This window comes from Argiope bruennichi, chromosome 1 (assembly GCF_947563725.1).
Source record: "Argiope bruennichi chromosome 1, qqArgBrue1.1, whole genome shotgun sequence".
In the NCBI taxonomy this organism is placed as follows: domain Eukaryota; kingdom Metazoa; phylum Arthropoda; class Arachnida; order Araneae; family Araneidae; genus Argiope; species Argiope bruennichi.
In genome coordinates, this window is record NC_079151.1 from 102,211,655 (window position 1) to 102,232,033 (window position 20,379).

General features: G+C 27.2%; 1 protein-coding gene across 3 annotated transcripts in view; it reads left to right on the forward strand.

Annotated features, from left to right (window-relative positions):
* LOC129962914 (putative sodium-dependent multivitamin transporter) overlaps positions 1-20,379 on the forward strand; it is a 94,740-nt gene that overhangs the window by 46,457 nt on the left and 27,904 nt on the right. For 2 of the 3 annotated variants that reach the window (XM_056077070.1, XM_056076947.1), the window contains exons 2-5: positions 15,330-15,694; positions 18,653-18,718; positions 19,138-19,257; positions 19,341-19,492. In XM_056077070.1, the coding sequence (XP_055933045.1) occupies positions 15,350-15,694; positions 18,653-18,718; positions 19,138-19,257; positions 19,341-19,492 (683 nt within the window). In that variant the 5' untranslated portion in view covers positions 15,330-15,349. Of the gene's footprint in view, positions 1-8,039; positions 8,103-15,329; positions 15,695-18,652; positions 18,719-19,137; positions 19,258-19,340; positions 19,493-20,379 lie in introns of those variants that run through there. The other variant, XM_056077002.1, reaches the window with a different exon arrangement.

The following is a 20,379-nucleotide window of genomic DNA, read 5'->3' on the forward strand; positions in this document are numbered from 1 at the left end:
ATGGAAAAGTATCAAAATTTCATTTTCTGAATTCTTTTCCTTCGGTAATTATTGTGTTATCTTATATTCGGATAGCTGGACAAACAAGCTGATTGAACGAATTTCCAACAAAATTTGTCTGAGATCTGGAAATTAGGCATAATGGACACATACCAAATTTCATATATTTAGCTCAAAGAGATTTTAAGATATCGTGTTCAGATATAGAGAGATATAATTCTAAAAATGTGTTTTTCGGAATCAGAGATATCTGAAACTTGAAGATTTTTCTAAATCTCGAGTTTGAATTTGTTTAAAGATTACAATACTATCTCTTATTATAATAGGAATTAAAAGAAGTATTGGATTGTGATGTTACTTATAATAGTTCTGTAAATCGAATTGCTCTTTCAAAGTAACCCCAAAATTAAAAACAATTTTGTATAGATGCAATTTTACCTCATTAACCTCTTAAGGACTAAATTATTTTTATTTTCATATACTTGCACACAAAAAGAGAGATAATTCATTTGGTTACGGATAGAAGGAATTAATTCAAACCCATAATTGGTTAATGGAAAAGTTTATTCAGTTTCTTCTATCTACACCGAAATTAATCCACGTGGAGCATCTATCTCTGTTATTTATTTGAATTTGTTTTTTTTTTAGTTATCATAAATTATTTACAAAATTACCTGTTATTGTAAGAGAAACGTTTAAAAAACATCCTTTAAGAATTTTCTAGAAGTTTTTGTGACATAATAAGAGCATGTTTTTCGTTCTTTTAAATTCATTTTTATTCAATCCCCAGTGTTAGCACTTGTTTTGAGTTCTGTTAATTGCCGAATTTGACATTGTAATTCTATATGTGACCATATTTATCTACTTTTATCTTTAGAGTTTTTTCTGGATGTTTATTAAAACAGCAAAATTATTTTATAATAGAATATAAAAAAAGAATTAAGTATTTCTTTCGCATGCAATAAAGTTTATGCGGATATTATGAAAACTTTTCTATATAAATTTTTTCCCTTTATAATATTCTTATAATGAATAATAAATCACAGAAGAGTTTTCGATTAAATAAAATGATTTTATGCAAAAAATGAAAAAAAGATACATGTTTAAGAATTAAAATAGCGTTTTTCTATCTTTTAAATTGGTGTAACTTTTCGAACTAATTATTTATGAAGCAAAACACATTCTCACCATATTCAAATTATATAAACTTTCTAACTTCGAAAAAATAAAAAAGGATTAGATTGAAAATCTTTTATTAGAAAAAATTTCAGAACTAAATAAACATTGAAACCATTATAAATAAAATAGGAATAAATTTTATATTTTGAAACTTTTTTTTTTGTTATGCATGGAAGTTTTTTGCTTGAAACCAAAGGTTCTATTCAATCCATTTAATAGAATAGATTTTTTAAAAATATCGGATGAAAGAAGCGGGCTTTAAAAATTATCTAATTGGAAACATTTTATATAAAATAAATAGGAAATAATAGGAAGTTATAGGAAGTTTATAGGAAATAAAAATGTGAACTTTTTATTCATCTAGCTCAAGGTTAAATATACCATCAGCGTTTTTATAACAATCAGGAAAAAATACATTTATTTCGAGAGCGGAAATTAAATTAATAAACGGATTAATAATTAAGTTTTTTCTCACCTCTGAAGCAAATAATTTGAAACAGATTTTAACAAACGAGGTCATTGTCGGATCTTCATTTGAGGCAAACAAAATTATGTATTGTATTAATACCGTAATCACTTAAAACTTCTTATTCTAAAACGAAATTGCAGTAAACGCACGACCCAAACGTAGTAATTCTATTATTTTGTTAGAATCAGCACGAGTTTTTTTGTCAAGGACATTTTCTTAGAACGAGAGCTATTAAAATGGTAGTCAGCTGTCCACTAGAAAATCCATTTTGAATCAAAACGCATTCTAAGAGTCTTGTTTATTTTTTGCAGCGCCAGGAAGAATAAGCAACAATAGTTCGACAGAGAAATTCTTTTAAGGAAAATTAACCTTGAAGACCGAATGATTACTCGCTCTTACGATGAATGCACGCATCTTCGTCATTAAGGACGATAATTTTGCAAGAAAGTTTAGTTTCTGAGGGAAATTACATCAACACTTCCTCTGTGCTTAGGCATAAAGTGGTCAGTTTTGAAGAATGCGAGGATTGTGCAATTTAATGCTATGGCGAAATATGATTTACCATTTCTGTAAATAGACAGATTTTAAATTCAGGCGTTTAAAATTTTAATTTTGTTTGTAGAATACCAAATATAATAAAGGGCTTTGTGTAATTATAATTCACACTAATATTCATGCATTTTAATTGCGATATATTGTTTTTCACTCTATCGTATACCAAGTATATAGGGCGTCTTTTAATTGTCGAAAAATTCATATTCGAGATTTTGATGAATTACCACGAACGTCAGACGTCGCTGAGTCAGAAAAGTCTGTGACAGTCTGTCATTCTATCAGTCTGTTGTCTGCGAAGACGACAATTCGAAAACGCTTTGAGATAGGCAGGTGAAATTTGGTATATGGACTTAATACAAAATTTGTAGATTTCTGTCAAATTTTGAACGAAATCTACTCTTATGAAGTCTGGCTGTCTGTCTCTTCGGGTACAAGTGAACACACACACACACACACACACACACACACACACACACACACACACACACACACACACACACACACACACACACACACACACACACACACACACACACACACACACACACACACAGCACAGCACACACACACACACACGCGCGCGCGCGAACGCAACGCACATACCTTTTATTCCATGATTCAAATTCACACATGCTTCATTTATATATTACAAAATTTACAATTAGCATCCGTAATTATGTCATAATTCAATATTTGAGAATAGTTTCAACATATAATAATTCATCAGAACGGTATTAATAATCGTAAATCTTTGAAAAAATATTAAATTTGAATGTCAACTTTATTCACCATATTCGACTTTACGGAGGTTTACTATTGTTTCTTATTATTGTTTACTATTGTTATAAAATAAGTTTACAAAAACTTGAAGTTAACTTTGGCATAACAGTGGTTTATCTGCTGAGATGTATAATATAAAATTCAATATACTTACTATATGGAAATTTCATATATATTATTTCACAGTCATTCGTGTAGTATTTTCTCAACGGGTAAAAAAACCCAAAACAATTCATCATAAGACAATGAAAATAAAATAAAATAAACAACCCCCAAAAGGAAAAAGAAAAGTTCAAATATATGCATTCAATAAATATGGATGCAAAGGAGGCACAAAGAGATCATAAAAACATTCTTTATTCCATTATTCGATGTGCCGATGACATTTTTTGGCACATTCTTTTTTTGTCATGTTAAGGAAATGGGAATGAATCGAATAATTTTGAGAAATATTTTTATCTATTTCACAACAACTCTATTCTGCACTTTCAGGTCTAATCCTGAAAAAGATTTCATATTCTTCTTGTTATTATTCTGATCTGGCATTTGATCTGTGATTCTTTCATAAAAATTTTTTGAGCATGAAAGATTCTCGCACGTGTTCTGAAAACTCTGCTAAAAGTAAAATGATATGACAAGGTTAATTTAACTCTTTTAGAACGAAATGACTTTTATCGCAGCTTTTTATCAAGCATATGATAACTCGAAACCGTCCGAGCCGCTCAGGCATATGATTTCTTTAAACCGTCGAGCCGCTAGTAATGGGTTAAATAAATACATACAATTTGCACTCTCACCTTCTTTCGCCTGATGATGTCATCTTATGATTATTTTATTGTGCTGTTCTATTCAGCACTTTTTACTTTCTCGTATGTAAATTATAGAGAAAGTATGTTAATTTTCAAAAAATTCGAACTTTAGAATTTGGCGAATTTTCACTTTTCAGATTTTTTTGTCACATTTTTGGAAAATGTCTGCCTGTCTGTCTGTGACAAAAATGGTCCAAAAACGCTTTGAGCTAAAAGGATGAAATTTGGTAAGCGGCCTTAAAAACAAATTTATAGATTTATATCAAATTTTGAGCAATATTCTTTCAGAGGACATTTGTCTGCACAGCTGTTCAAATATAAGTTAGCATAATAATTACAAAATGAAGGGCTAGATAGATAAGATTCGGTACACAGTTTTAACATTGTTAATATAGATTTCTACTAAAGTTTGAGCGAAATCTAACAAGGGATTGACTGTCTGTTGCTGTGTGTTTTCAGAAACATGTAAAGCGATAACTTAAAAATGTAAGGACTTAAATATATCGAAATTTCTATCAGATTTTGTAGCTGCAAATATAATTTTGTGTAACATTTTTATTTCAATAAGTTTGGAAAAAAAGAATCTAAAATAAAATCTTCTTGCGTCTGAAACAAAAATTCTATTTTCGATTACTATCAATATCATACCAGGGATTAACAGCCAAATAACTGGCCAAGGATGACTCGATAGATTCAGTAAAAATGCTAAATTCACGCCAAAGTTTAATATTTCGCAACTATTATGCGCCAAAACATGGAAGACGTTCACTGGAATAACATCTTTATTAGAAAATATACGAGAAAGTTTTTTGGAGACCACACCTGCTGGTTTTACATGTCATGTTCCAATTATTAGGCTTTTAAAGGAGGAGAAAAAGAAAATATACTTTTTAATGCATCTAAAGAATTGAAAATGATATTAATTAAAGTATCCGAATGTGTAAAAATCGTCAAATTTGACAAATCTAACGGAACTATTTTTAATATTTATGTCTGTAAATCTGTAATATTTAAGTCTGTTCAATTAGCTTTCCAAATCTGTCTCAGTTTTTATTCTACCTGCTTTAGAAGTTACGGCCGTTTTAAGTTAGTATAGTGACGAAAGTCAAACCGGAAATGGCATTTCAAAACCGGAAGTTTTTGTAAATATCGCGATCTATCAAAGAATTTTAATGTTAAAACTATTAAAAATGACTAAAATAATTAATATATGACTTTTATACCTGATAATAAATATATGTAGGCATTAGTTTTAATTTGTTTCATCAAAATAGGCAACAAATTTATTGTACGGAAGTTCTGTTTGTTTATTTTCTCTATATTATTGAGGACATCTCAAGTGAATTATTTACGAGCTCTTTTCAATTTCAAAGCACTTTTTTGCTATACTCTCAATCTGTTTCTGGTTTTAGTATGCCAAAAACGAGATCAAAACGTTCTAAGAAACGTAAATTTAATGGTAATCGATTTACTCAAAGTGTCAAGAGTTACTCAAACACACTAACAGTCATAACAACCACATATGTTCTAATCACAAAGGGTTTGCTGGCGATATGGAAATATTAGGAGCCTATCGTATATTTGAACGGTCACAAAGTTTACAACTATTGCAATACAGTGAATATAACGGTGATGGTGATTACAAAAAAAAAAAGATGTATATGGTGTGAATTTTGTTAAAAAACTTGAGTGCATTGGTCATGTACAAAAAAGGGTTGGTGGGCATCTTCATTAATTAAAAAAGAACACAAAAAGGCTTAGTAGTAAAGGAAAGGTAACCGAAAAATTTGTTGATAAACTACAAAACTATTATGGAATCGCCATCCGGCACCAATAATCCAATACATCGCCAGTACCCTGAAGGACTAGATAATTGGTGTAAGTTTCAGAGAGCCAACTTTCCAGGGATAGAACTTCAGGAAAAGAAACCAGGCCTATGATTTACCATTATAAATAAAATAAAAGTAGCATATACGGAACTGTGTGATCAAAAATTATTGCAGAAAAGCCTGCATGGAAAAACACAGAACCGTAATAAAAGTTTTAACGCTGTATTGTGGAATGTTGTGTCCAAAGAAACATTTGTTGAATTGCAAACTCTTCGTTTAGGCACTTATATTGCTGTTTTAGTTTACAATTCTGGAATACTATTTTATTACCAGTTTTTGAAAAATTAGGTGTATCTGTTGAACCAGAACAAGTGAAAGATTTCATCAACACTGATGATAACAGAGTAGCCGATTCGATACGACATTCTTCAGCGTCAGTAAAACTGTCCAGAAAAAAAAAGATATAGAAAGAGTAAATCTGTAAAGGATGATATAAAGGAAGGTTCAATTTATAAATCAGGAAAGTTTTAGACATATTGAAAAATGATAATTTTGCTTTTTTTTTTTCAAAATATAAACTTTAAAAGCGTTTTCTGAAGAATTCAATTTTTGCACTTTATCGATTACCGCAAACACAATATCTCAAAATGTTCTGAATATATTCTTATGAAATTTTGTAGAATTGTTTTATATATTATTTTTAATGCAATGAACAGAAAACTAAGATATAAATGCAGTTTTAGACATTTTACAGCTATTCATAAACAAATTGAGCACATTATTTTTTTCAAAAAATTCTTGTTTATATAATTGTATTAGCCATATCTCAGCATACATTCAATATATTCAAAACATTTTAGTTCAAAGCATGCATATTAGTTATTACAATGTTCTCCTAAAACATTTTTAATATCTGCTTGTAATTGTTTTCTCTGCGACTGTTGGCGTAGCAGTTAATTTTTTTTGTTTTATCTCCACAATTGTCCGTTTCTTTTCAAAATGTTACTAAAATATTTTTTATTTTTGAATATTTTTCATTATTCTGTTACATATTTAAATTAAACCTAGAATAAAAACAAACATTTGAAGTATATTTAGAAAAAAAGGTTCCGAACTTAGTCGGATACCTTAAGGGGTTTCATGCGGATTCATTGAACATAAATGTTTTGAACAACGATCAAATGAAACATTAGGAACAGAGTATCTGCATATAATGGTTCGAAATAACTTTTACATTATTAAATTTTTATGAGGTTTAGTTATGAGGTAAAATAAAATTGAGTAAGTCAGTAGTAAAGTAATGAAATTAAATTTCTAGTCCAACTTATTCAACAGTTTGAAAATTAACTATGTCATGATTCACGTCGTTTTGAGTACACATGAAAAGAAAATGATATTTTTGAACAAGAATTCAGGATGTAAGTTAAAATGCGATATAATTTTTTAAGTAAATCAAGAAAAAAATAATAAATCTCATATTTGAGAGTGAAGGAAATATGATAAAATGCTTAGTTTGATTATAAGTTATATTGAATGCAATTATCCTTCTAATAATTGAGGATATAATTTTCCATTCTATAAATTCTTCCTTCTATAAATATTCCATCTAATAAATGAGGAGAAATATCTTTTGCAAATGTAAATTATAAATAAAAATGAGTTTCATTAGAAAATGTGGTAAACATAGAGATGATTATCATATTAAAACAATTAAGGTATGGATATTTGCTTTCACTTAAAAATATCTTCCTGAAATTTTTCATTAATTACGCAATATATTAAAAACATCGTCAAGATTCTTCGAAGCGTTTTAGAGCTCCAATATATTTAGATTTGGTATAGTAATGTTCGAAAATGAATTTGTATTATTTTTTTTATTTCTATATTTGAATTTTAAATTTACGAACATTTCTTGTAATTAAATCAATCATTTAATATTAGGAAACTACACACACACACACACACACACACACACAAACCGCCTTCCAAGAATCTTTGAAAATTTATTTCAGAATGTGATATTTTTTTTATTGTTCTCAAATGAAATATGGATAAACAAATTGTTTATTTGACATTAAAATGAAATAATTTCTATTGGCATTGCAATTTATGCGCGAATCCCTTAAACAACCGTGATGGTTCAATATTTAGAATTAATGATTTAATATTAAATTCAAAATTTTTCCACTGAAAACTATAAATAAATTATTATAGAATATGAAATTTTCATTATTATTGCAACCAAATATTAAATAAAAATTCACAAATTGAATATCAATGTACAAATTGTCTATAAGATATCGAAATGAAATGTTTATTGGTAGAACTGAGCAATTTGTGAAAGATCCCTCTGAAAAAAACCTGTCGGCATAACACTTAACACTGATGAAGTTCCTTTTTCTCAGTCATCCCCCTGAACGCAAATCTATACGCATCATCATCTGCTTCATGCCGCAAATAATTGTTTTTACTATCTGACAGGTAAGATTAACTCGCATTTCAACAACATAAACATAAAAAAGTTTGTTTACAGATAAGAAATTTTACAATGAATATTAATTTGTAAGGAATTTAGATTATTTTTAGATTAAGTATATTTTGATAAGAATATGGTGTATCACTTTCATAAATATAGTGTTTAAGTACAATTTACTAAAATGTATATATTGAAATGTTGTAACAATATTTCTTTTTCTTTACTTCATAGCAAAATATATATTATGATATAATAAAATTTATAAAATTCCCATCGTATTAAGCAGGATAATATTAGATTTAAGAAAAGAAATAAAATTTTCTAAAATATGAAGAATGCAAATTTTTTTTTTGGCGTGAGTCATTAAATTTTTTTTAAAACTAACTAAGCAACACATCTTCGACATAATTAATAATATTAGATGAAATAATATTCCAATAATACTTTTAAGCAAAACATGTATATATCTATAATAGAAAAATATCTATCTATCTACAAATATATAGAAAAATATCTATTGACCAAGAACTAAGAAATTTTTCATATATACTTTGGAAGATGGACATATGCATCTCGGAATTTTTCCTCAAAAGTTTAATTAGAATTTTATTTAACTAAAATTTAAGCAACATTTTGGAGTTTTTCCTCGATGACAAATTACGGCATAAAAAAGATTCTCATTTTTATCTTTTCGAAATTCAAAAGATTTTATTCCTAATAATTCCGCTTTAAATATCATGTAATTTTTCTGAATTTTGAGTTTTCTTAAAAGATTTTTTTAGATAATTTTCAACATTAAGTTTAATTGTTGCAATGAAATTAAGATTGCTTTTGTTAGTTCATTAAATATATAAATATGTGATTTTATTTCGTTACTGATATCTTAGGCAAAAAGATTCTATTTATTATTTGCGCAACGTGTATGAAAAATAAGAAATTCAAATATTTGTGCCACGTGTGATAATGTATAGCACAAAATAGATGGCTCGGATAATTATGTTTTCAGTGATACTATAATGATATGGATCTATTCTATTATGAAGGAAACAAAATACGTATAACGCTTTTAAGACACTATGGCTTTAGTATCAGCAAAACTTTGATACTTAGAAACCCTTTGTTGATGAAATTATGAAGATCAGACTATACATAAGTAATTGCATTCAAATTAAGGACAATTAACATTTTTGACTAACCAGTTGATCATCGAAGGTAGCTAGTGTATTTCAAAAAATGGAGAATAAAAATTTTCAAAAAATGAAGAATAATGAAATTAAAATTAGAATGCATTCATCGTGGAAAATAATTAAAATTGAATTAATGATAATAACTGAGAAAACTCCGTGTTTCAGAAATATTTGTTTTGTGTTCTTAATTTATTCCATGAGTAGTCTTGGAGCAGCAAGCCAAATATTGCCCTTGTCTCATGGAATCCAAACTCATTCCCTTATTTTACATGATTAGACGTAATTGTTAAGAATTTGGATAGATATTTTTAAATCTTTTTTTCCCCTCAATAAAAAGTAACCGTACAAGGAAAAAAAAACCCTTTTTCATATTTCTTAACAATTTTAGCTAAATGATCTGTCATCTCATTTCTTGGCATTCCAGCATGAGTTTTGACCCATGACAAAATGTAAAATTTTCTGATTAAGGATATTATTTTTATTATTTAAAATACAGTAGACTCCCGATTATCCGCGTCTGCCACACAAATGTTTTTTTTTTGACTAATTTTTTCAAAAAGATGCAGTTTTACAGTTATGCTTTTGTAATTACATAATACATTACAGTATTAAAACAGTACATATGTATTAATTTTCCTGTGTATCCTTGACGCCTGTCGTAAATACAAAGCACTTTTCTGTTTTCATTAACAAAATGCATTTTAGGTTAGTTTTGAGTGATATACTAAACTATTAAGCGTTAGTTAAACATTTCCTGCTGTTTATTTTACGTTTTATTGTACATAAAACGATTTTTCAAAGTTGGAATGACTGTTTTCTTTTTTGCTATACCCGTTTTTAGCTTTTTTCGGATTATCCGCGATTTTTGTTATCCGCGGCGGCCGCGCCACCCAATTCCGCGGATAATCGGGAGTGTACTGTAAAATCTAATGAGTTTTTGAATTTTCAAGAATTTCAGTTGACGAATTGGTATTATTAAATATATCAAAAACCTCTTTATTGCGACTGTCCGTAATGAATTTTTTTTTATATTAAGCCAAACGATCGGGAAGATAGCAGATTATATCATGAGTGATAACTATTATTAAATAATGACAAAATTAATGAAATATTGGTAAATGATCTCAAAAGTGAGAATGAGAGAGTTTTACAATGTATTGTAATTACCATCTAGAAAGACTATCAATATTGTATGACTTTATTTCCACAGAAGGGATAAATGCCTTGAATAAGAAGATAATTTTAAAAGAATTCATCGCTATAGGGTCATTCATTTTTTTATCTTAAAAATATTTTGACGCAATCAACCGACTGGTGCATGCGTAGATGCAAGTTACGGTACCGTTTCTGAAAAAAAATAGGTTGCATTTGTAAACATGCCCTAAGCTGGATTATAAAATTTCAGATTCTTACGCTCTCTGAAGATAGTGAAAAATATTCAAATGTGTTTTTATCAATATAAAAGATATGCATTAACCTAGAAGTGAGCTCACTATATAATGTAATCTTCTGTGAAGAAATTCAGTAACAACAACAACATTGCAGTAATATTAGAAAGCTGCATAATAATATGTATGTAGTATGTATGAAAGGCGCTTTTTTTCTATTGGAAAATTCACTTTTTAATGAAAAATTATATACATAATATTTTCATTTTCTTTTGAATCATTCCTGAAATTTCAAATATGTTAAGGTAGTAATTTGTGCCAAATAGATGAGATATTTATAAAAGATTAATATTTGTTTACTCAAAACAATTAATGTGGAGAAAAACATTCTGAACATTTCATTCTTTATTTCTAACTAACTAAATATTTTATTCTTTTATTTTTTAAAATTAAATGCATTAAGATATTAAAATAGATACAATAACTTCAATACAAGTAATTTTTTTATTTAATATTTTCCATAAACCAATTGAAATATTTATTGAGAAACATTTCAATATTCTAAATATTTCATTCTTTTTTTATAAAATAACTCAATATTTCATTCTTTATTTCTTAAATGAAATGCATTAAGATATCAAAATACATACAATAACTTCAATGCAATTAATTTTTTATTTAATATTCTTAATAAACCAGTTTAAAAATTAATTAATAAACATTGCAATATTCTAAATATTTCATTCTTTATTTCAAAATAACTAAATATTTTATTCTTTATTTCTTAAATGAAATGCATTAAGATATCAAAATACATACAATAACTTCAATGCAATTAATTTTTTATTTAATATTCTCAATAAAACAGTTCAAAGGTTTATTGGAAAAGCCATTGAAATATTCTAAATATTTCATTTTTTATTTCAAAATAACTAAATATTTTATTCTGCATTTCTTAAATGAAATGCATTTAGATATTAAAATACATTTAATAACTTCAATACAATTAATTTTTTTATTTAATATTCTCAATAAACCAGTTTAAAGATAATACTCTAGAATCATTTCCGCCAATTATAGTGTTGCAATCTATCAGATGGTTAGATTTCAGCTTCATTCTGTAGCAATCTCTCAGCGCAAACTTTGATGTAAGCTTTAATATATCGAATAACATTACTACTTCTATACAGATCAAATGAAGTGAATCAAATGCATTGAAGTTCATCATTTCATCATTTCATTTGAATTTAAAGCAGACATCTCAATAAAGACTGCTGAATTCTTTATTTAACCTTTAGAAAACTATTTTTTTTTCTGCCTTTTGTTTTAGCATAAGATAACATTTTAGAGAATTTGATTATAAAACCATATTTTCAAAGTCTTCAATAAAATAGGAAATTTCTGTTGATTATAATGCGAAAAGATTTAAATTGATTTTGGAGAATTATATATTTATAATTCATAAAGAAATAAATTACACAAATATTCTATTCTAATACCTCAAGTAAATTATAGTTATATGCCTAATATATAATATTGCTATATGTATATTACGTTCATAATAAAATGATAATAATATTATGTACTGTAAATATAAAATACAAATATACATTGAATTCATAATAATGAAATTAGAATTCATAAAACTTATTAATTTCCTATTGATGGCTAACAGTTATAACTTTAAAAAAAATATGCTTATATATTTAAGTCAATTAGTATTCAAAATACTTATCTTTTACTAAAATAATATATAAATATTTTAAATTATTAAACGTCTTTTTAAAAATATTTATTAATTTTAATTAAAAATACATATTCTCTAATTTAAGAAATATTTTCTATAGACACACATTCATATTATGTCATTATTGGAAATTCACCATCTGGGTTCAGATACAGCAATTGCGCATGTGCCAGTGGATTTTGATTTCAACAAAATATGGTTGAGATGAAAAATGGACGAGCAGATTAGTAGTCTTCGTTAAAAAATGTATACAAACATAACACAAGTTTCTGTTAAAACAAAACAGAATGATTATAAAAAAAAAAAAAAAAAAGGAAACCTACGTCAGGAAAGAATATTGTTTGCATTTTAATTTTTTGACATTTTCCTAGTATTATGGAAAAAGAAATTAGAAAAGCATTTTTTTCCGTATGAGATCGATTCAAGATCTAAATTTTGAGAAATCGTCTAAAAATGCTCGTAATGAACAGTGTCTTAAAAGAAAATGAGTATGAACAAAAGTAACAACATCAAAAGTATTAAAGTTGAAAGTGTTCCGATGTAGTTCCGAATCAATATAGACTCTCATCAATTTTCTGTCATCATGTTTCAAAAATAAAATCTACCCACGACAAACTGAATAAATAATGTAATTTTAATCTAATAAAGTGAAAATAACCAGTTTCATTTTATGCATTCAGTATGATATGAGATATAGAATAAGAAAGCAAATGCTATATATATTGTATACATGTTAAATTAAAAAGTAATAATTTAAAAAAAATAAGATATAAGATAAGACACAAATTGAAAAAAAAAGAACGAATAAAAGTATTTAAATATGGATAATTGATTGTTAAATCTCATATAAATAAATGAAAATTGTGTGAATTGATTCTATAGAAATTCATTATTTTCCAACTTGAACTTTTGAACCAGTAATTTTTCTGTTCTATTGGAATTTGATAGTCAACGAAGTCTACAGATCTTGAACCGGACATTACTTGAAACATCATTTGAAAGAACAGTCAACGAAGATGTGGACTGATGGGAAAGAAACATGCAAAACATGTTGCAAAAAAGAAACATTGCAACCCAGAGTTGTTAGAAAGAAAAGAGACCATTCCATCAGACCAGAAGGAAAAAAGATAATGATGGCGGTCAGCGACTTGCTTTTCCAGAATTATTATTATTCTGTTAATAGTTCTGTAATATTTTGGATGAACTAGCTGTAGCATATGCAATTTTTTTTCCACTTCAGATGGAGTTCAGGCAACTTCAGCTATCAAAAACGATTTACTAAATGAACTAGTCAGGAACGATGACTGTTATTTTTTATTGTTGAGCGAAGAGTATTAATTTTCTGCATCTCTTCCACTGGGATCAGAAATGAAGTGGTGTGTTATGCAGATTGTTTGGCTAGCAAAACTAGCTTAGATTATTTACTCCTAAAAAAATATTAAAAGTTATCTTTAGAAAAATTCACTAATTTATTTCTAATAAAATTTTAAATTAAAGTTATTAAGAAAAATCTGAAATTCTCATTTAAAAAAACTTGGTTATAAATTGTTTTATATTTTATTCCCATAAAATATTTTCAAAACCGATTATTAAACAATCCTTTTTTTTTAAAAAATATGCATTTAAAATAATTAAATAATACACGTTTAATTTTAAAAAAATGCATAGTTCCTTAAAAGTGTCCCAAACGATCCCTTTTTGGCTTTTGTTATATTTCGCTGAATAATAAATTTATTTTATGCTATATTTTATCGTTCTGTTTTGATATTAAATACATGGTTTAAATTTGCCCAAAACCTAACGTCAAAATCAGTTAGAAAAAAAAAATCATAGCAATCGTTTTTTACAACAAAACTTTTTTAAAGCAAGATCTTCCGAAATGCTGCTAATTTTATGGTGAATTAGGCACAAGGTATACATACATACGAAGAGAAATAAAAGTAAAAATAATAAGTATAATATGAATATTTTAAAATATTTTAAATCAGTTGAAAATCGGAAACCCTGTATGAATATGACGAGATTTCGCTATAATTAAATCGAAAAATGTAACCGAGAAATTATTTTAAAGTTTTTAAAATCATGATATATTAAATTTTTTATATATATAAATAAATAAAAATTATAAATATAATCATTTAAATTTTTCATATATAATAAATAATATATTAAAATTTAAATTATTATTTTCTGCTTTTTAATTTTGTGTGCGTGGAATTCAATTTCAAACTAACTCTTTCTCAATGAATTATACCCAATGACAAAATTTGCACCGAACATACAAGAAAGCGAATTAATATTGTCTTGTGATCTCTCTAGTTATGATATGTGTTCAAAGTCTCTGTATTATCAGAAGTTAATTGAAAATCGATTCCAAAATTTGTACAGAACAGACAAACAAACAGACAGACAAGAAAGTGCTAATAAAAATATATTAAAATACTCTTTCTCGAAACATCAAGTGGAATAACTTTTAAAAAGTAATTTTAACATGTAATTTTTTCATAGAAGTAGGTAGTAATTAAATATTTCATTTTTTACCCCAAAAGAAGGTTAATAACACATATTCAAATGTTTTTTTTTTGTTTATCGATATAGCTTCATGCGCACAAAAGCAAGCAATTAAAAGATTTGTCTTCAGACCACACAATGCAAATAACTTTGATTGATAGAACAGGTTCCTGTGATTATCAGACGATTTAAGTTTTAGCACCTTTTTATTTAAAAAAGAAGTTTTGAAAACCTGAGTTTTAATGCATTAACCCTTTGTGATCTTCAAGGCCTCTCATAAGCAATCAAGTCTTCAGACGGGCGAAGAGTTTAACCCCAATTCTTAATGTCCCCATTCAAGTTTTATAAGATTCTTCTTATGAAATTGCTGATATTATAAATGGTCACCTTTCTTTAAAGCCCTACAAACTGACAACAAGATGGAAACGGAACGGGCTTTGCTGGGAATTGTGGATTATATCATCTTCGCATGCATGTTGTTGATATCCGCTGGAATCGGACTCTACTTTCGATTTTCTGGTGGAAAACAGAAGACGACGGATGAATACCTCTTAGCCGGCAAGGACATGTCCATCCTGCCTGTTGCCTTTTCTCTTATGGCTTCTTTCCTTTCGGCTATCACTGTGCTTGGTATACCTGCGGAAATGTACCGATATGGAATAAATATGGCTTACATGAATATAGGATATATCATAGGGATGGTTCTGGCAGCGTATATCTCCTTGCCGGTTTTCTTTGATCTAAATGCATCGACAGCTTATGAGGTAAGTAAATGACATTGCAAATTGTTTTATTTCCAGTCAGAAAGGAAAAATAAGAATCTGCTTATTTTATCAGTAGTAAATTGTAGGTGATAGTTGAAGCTAACATTAAGCAAAAGCATGAATTGTGTTAAATTAAATAGTTGTAAATATTATCAAATATATTGCGGAACTGAGTTAATTTGAATGGATTTAACTGGAATTCATCAGTAGTTGAAATGTATCTATGGGCATTTAAATATATATTATTTTATTGTTAAAATAGAATTTATAATTCAAATTGGTTTTGGTCAATTTGAAAAAAAAATTCGAAGAAAAATTCAAACGACAATTTAATTTTTTTATAAGTTAAGAACTACAAAAATATTTCTGAAATGTTCTGAAAACAAAATATAATCCCTCTTTTTTTAGGCAAATATTAAACACGTTAATTGCAAATTTCATTATTTGTTTTGAAGATTTATTTTACTTTGTTGCATTTAAATTTATGTTGGATATTTGTAAAATTACTTATAAAATCCAACTTGCTTATTTGGTGAAATTATTTACTTATTGCTGGGATTTAAAAACTATTAATTTTTTTAATTTACAATAATAATTAATTATTCATTAAAATTAGTAATTATGCGCTATTATTAAAATTGGCGATAATGATTTGTCTATTAGTTAATTATTTTTTTTAAAAATGGTTACTTATTAAAAATAAATCGATGCTGTCATTCTTTGCCTATATTTCTTTTCTTTCTACCCTATGTCATTATTTTTAAAGTCAAAATCTTAGAAAGCAGAAATAATCTAAGTAGAACGTTAGATAGTTGTATTTGCTATTTAAATCTCGTTCCAGGAATTACTCATGTTCTAGATATATAGAAATTCTTATTTCAAACATTCCTTCTCTGTTCTGATTTTCACTCTCATATGTTTGTCTAGAGAGATTATTGTTCTTCTAAGCTGCCCATCATAATCTCATTTTCGCTTTTTTTTATTTCTTCTACCACAATGCTAAGATTGTAATTTTGTAAATCTTACAAACAGTATCAGATTATTTGAATTTTGCTAGGCTTTTTTTTTAACCGAAAATGTTATAGCTGTTTGGATATAATATATTTTGTTGGATGACTTATCTTCGGGCTAGCTTTTTGTAAGCCAATTAATTATACATTGCATTTTATTTTTTGGAAATCAGAGAAGGTTTCATTGATGATGTTGAGGTTATATTGCCGTCTAATTTGAACAACACAAAAGTTTTTTGGGGATATAACTTGGAATTATTAATCTTGGTCATACTCAAAAACCGACTCTTGAGACACCAATCCCCTTCCGAAGTTCCGCACAATGCCAACGAGTGCACATTTTGATTCTTGGCATCAAAATATAATTTGCGTCAGTCCAATCTATACGATGTATTTTCAATGGAATAATATATCGGATCTAAAACAGTTCTCAACATCGAGATTTTGCTATACAACCACTATTTTTCTTTTCTTAACACTAAAAATATTCCTAAGTAATTTTATTACCTTTCAGAGAGCAATGAATTCATTGTTTCCATTGTTTTCAAAATCAACTGAACTTGAATAGTTACGAGTTATCGCAGATTAATTAGTTAAAAGTTAATTTATAAATATTAGCATCGCAAATTTCATTGTAATAAATATTATAGAATATTAAATCAATTTTTTTTACAAATTTTAGTACTAAATGAGTCCGGTTGCATCATTTTCCAATGCTTAGTTATTCGATTAGATGCTAATTAAGATGCGAAAATTTCAAAATCAGACAGATAATATGTAATTACAGAAATTTTTAAAGTTCTAGAAGATAGGGAAATGAATGTGCAGACGATTGCTAAATTCCACTCAAGTCAATTTTAATAAAACTGTTTCAAGATGATTACCATATAAATAAGTAGTAAAGACAAAACACTTATGAAATATTTATTTATTCACCTTATTACATTAAATAGTCTGGGAAAACAATTTAAATTTCAGAGTGGATGAAATAGACGGAAAGAAACATTACTTGTAAACAAATTGAATTAAAAGCATTGAAAAATCTTTTTCGATTACAAAATCAAACATATCCAGTTTAATTCCTTTATCATGAAATGGCAACAAGAATGATTTCGGAACAATTTATTCATCAGACATGATATCGAATCGCGATGACAGGACGATAAATAAGAGAAAAGAAAATTGATAGCGTATTGATGAAACATTTACAAACCTGTTTGTAAATCGACTTAAGTTATCCAGATTCAGTTTATTGCAATATAATACTTGAAAAATAATACAGTATTAAAAAGTAGGCTTTGCTGTTTGAAGGTGTTAAAAGATAGTTTCAGATCAATTTCAGTTTGAATAAAAATAGATATCAAAGAAGATATATTGAAAATTAGCAGCTTTGAACACTTTTTTCCACATTTTATATGATTATTGAAAAAATTTTTATTAAATTTTCTTAGATTTCTGAAATTATTTATACAAGAGTTTTCTTTATGACAGTATATTATTTTAATGATTTAAATTAATTTTGAGTTAATCGAATAATATATTTAAATTTCGATTCTATACGATTAACGCCACCTAACAGTGAATTCGAGAAAAAATTGATTTTGTAATTCCATTTTAATGATTATGAAAAATTATAACCGATTATTATAACTAAAATAATAAATATAATATTTTGTTAAAATAAAAAGATATAATTTTTAGTACCTTAGTAAAAACATACCTTTAAAAACTGTTATTATTAGTTGTAGTAACTATAATTAACTATACAAACTGTTTTATTTACAATAATTGTCATTGTAAATTAGATATTACGTAGCACACAATTTTTTAAAAAGAAATCTCCAATTTAGTTAACTAATAAAAATGTTCTATATGTATTGCTTTATTACGTATTTTAGTTAAATTTCTTATCGATTTCACTTACCTTATACAATCTTCATTTTTGTAGTATTTGGACAAAAGATTTGGAAAAGTTGCCCGTGGTATTACATCAATTGTCTTTGTTTTTCAAATGGTAAGATTAAACAAATTATATCGCTATTTTTTTAAAAAAATATTTTAAAATATATCTAATTTGTAATATCAGCTTTTTATAATTAAAGGCAGAAAGAATTTTTATTTGCAAATTTGTGAATTTTTTTTTAAAAAGGAAGGATTTTATTCCTATTATATTTAAAAATATATTTAACGGATTATTAAAAATATACTAGAATTATATTCCTATTGTATTTATAAATATATTGACGTTGGTTATTATTATTAAGGCGGACTAGAAAGATATTTATTCCATATATGCTTTGCACTGTTTAGTTATTATTTTTTTTAGAATATAAGACTTTTTCTCTATTGAAATTAAAAATTTATTATTTGTATCATTTGTTGAACTTGAATTCCAGAATGGACCAAAAGTTATCATGTGAATTTTATTTTCAGATTCTTTACATGTCTGTTGTATTGTATGCTCCAGCTTTGGCATTGAGTGCAGTGACAAATTTGTCGACATGGGTCTCAGTTGTTTCCATTGGTGTCGTATGCACATTCTACTGCACATTAGTAAGCAAAATGTTGTTGCTAACTATTATATTTTGTAAAGCTTCATAAAGCAAAATTCATTCACTAAGAATTTTTCTCTATAGGGAGGAATGAAAGCTGTACTTTGGACTGATGTGTTTCAGGCCTTGCTCATGTTTCTTGGCATCTTCGCGGTTTTAATCAAAGGATGTATTGACGTAGGAATTAGTGACGTTTACAAACTTGCGTACGATGGTGGAAGACTTAACTTCCCTGGGTATGTTTCTCAATTTTTTTTACTATTTTTAATAAGCTTTTTTTTATATTTTAAAGAATTATATTCACATTTTAAAGAATCCATTAAAGAATATTTCGCTTAATAATATTATCCATGAGAACTATATTTTTAAATTTTTTTCCATTCTAAACTACAAGAAAGTATTATAAGCGTCAAAAATTCGAACGCGAGATTTTGACAAATCTCCACACTTCAAACTTCTCTGAGAGTCCACACTTCAAACTTCTCTGGGAGTCTATGCTCTAGGCCATAAATCTAAAACACAATCAATCGTAGAGAAAAATAAAACCATCTTTGAGAGCGAATGAGATTTGTGCTTCAGAGATAAAGAGGAAAAAGAGCTGGTTTCTTCAGCCATCTAAAAATAATTTAATTTCAAAGGATTTCAAAGCTACAGAATACCTTTCATAGCATTGCTGATTTAGAACTAAAACTGAATATCTCCAAAATTGCGCAGTAAAAAACCGTTCTTAATTTGGCACCATGAATTTTTTTTCTAAGAAAGAAAGTAAAAAATAAGAGATATTTTAAGAGCCTTGATTAAATCGTGGCTTAAGGAATGACATTCTGGGCTCTGTATATGGTAAACAATAATTACATTATAGTATCTCATTCAGTAGTGGTGGAGCCATTGACGATTCCTTGACCCATAAATTACCTTTAACAGTAGTTACTTTTTCCTATCTTTCTCAGCACATTGACAGTGTTCTTGTACTACTTCTTCCATTTCACTCTATAAGATGTTTATTACAGAATTACGACTGCAAGATGTCATTCAACATTGTATAAAATATTGTTTTATTTTTCACAAATGATACCGACAAGGTTAGGCGAGAGTTTTCTGTGATGGATAGATCACGCTTATT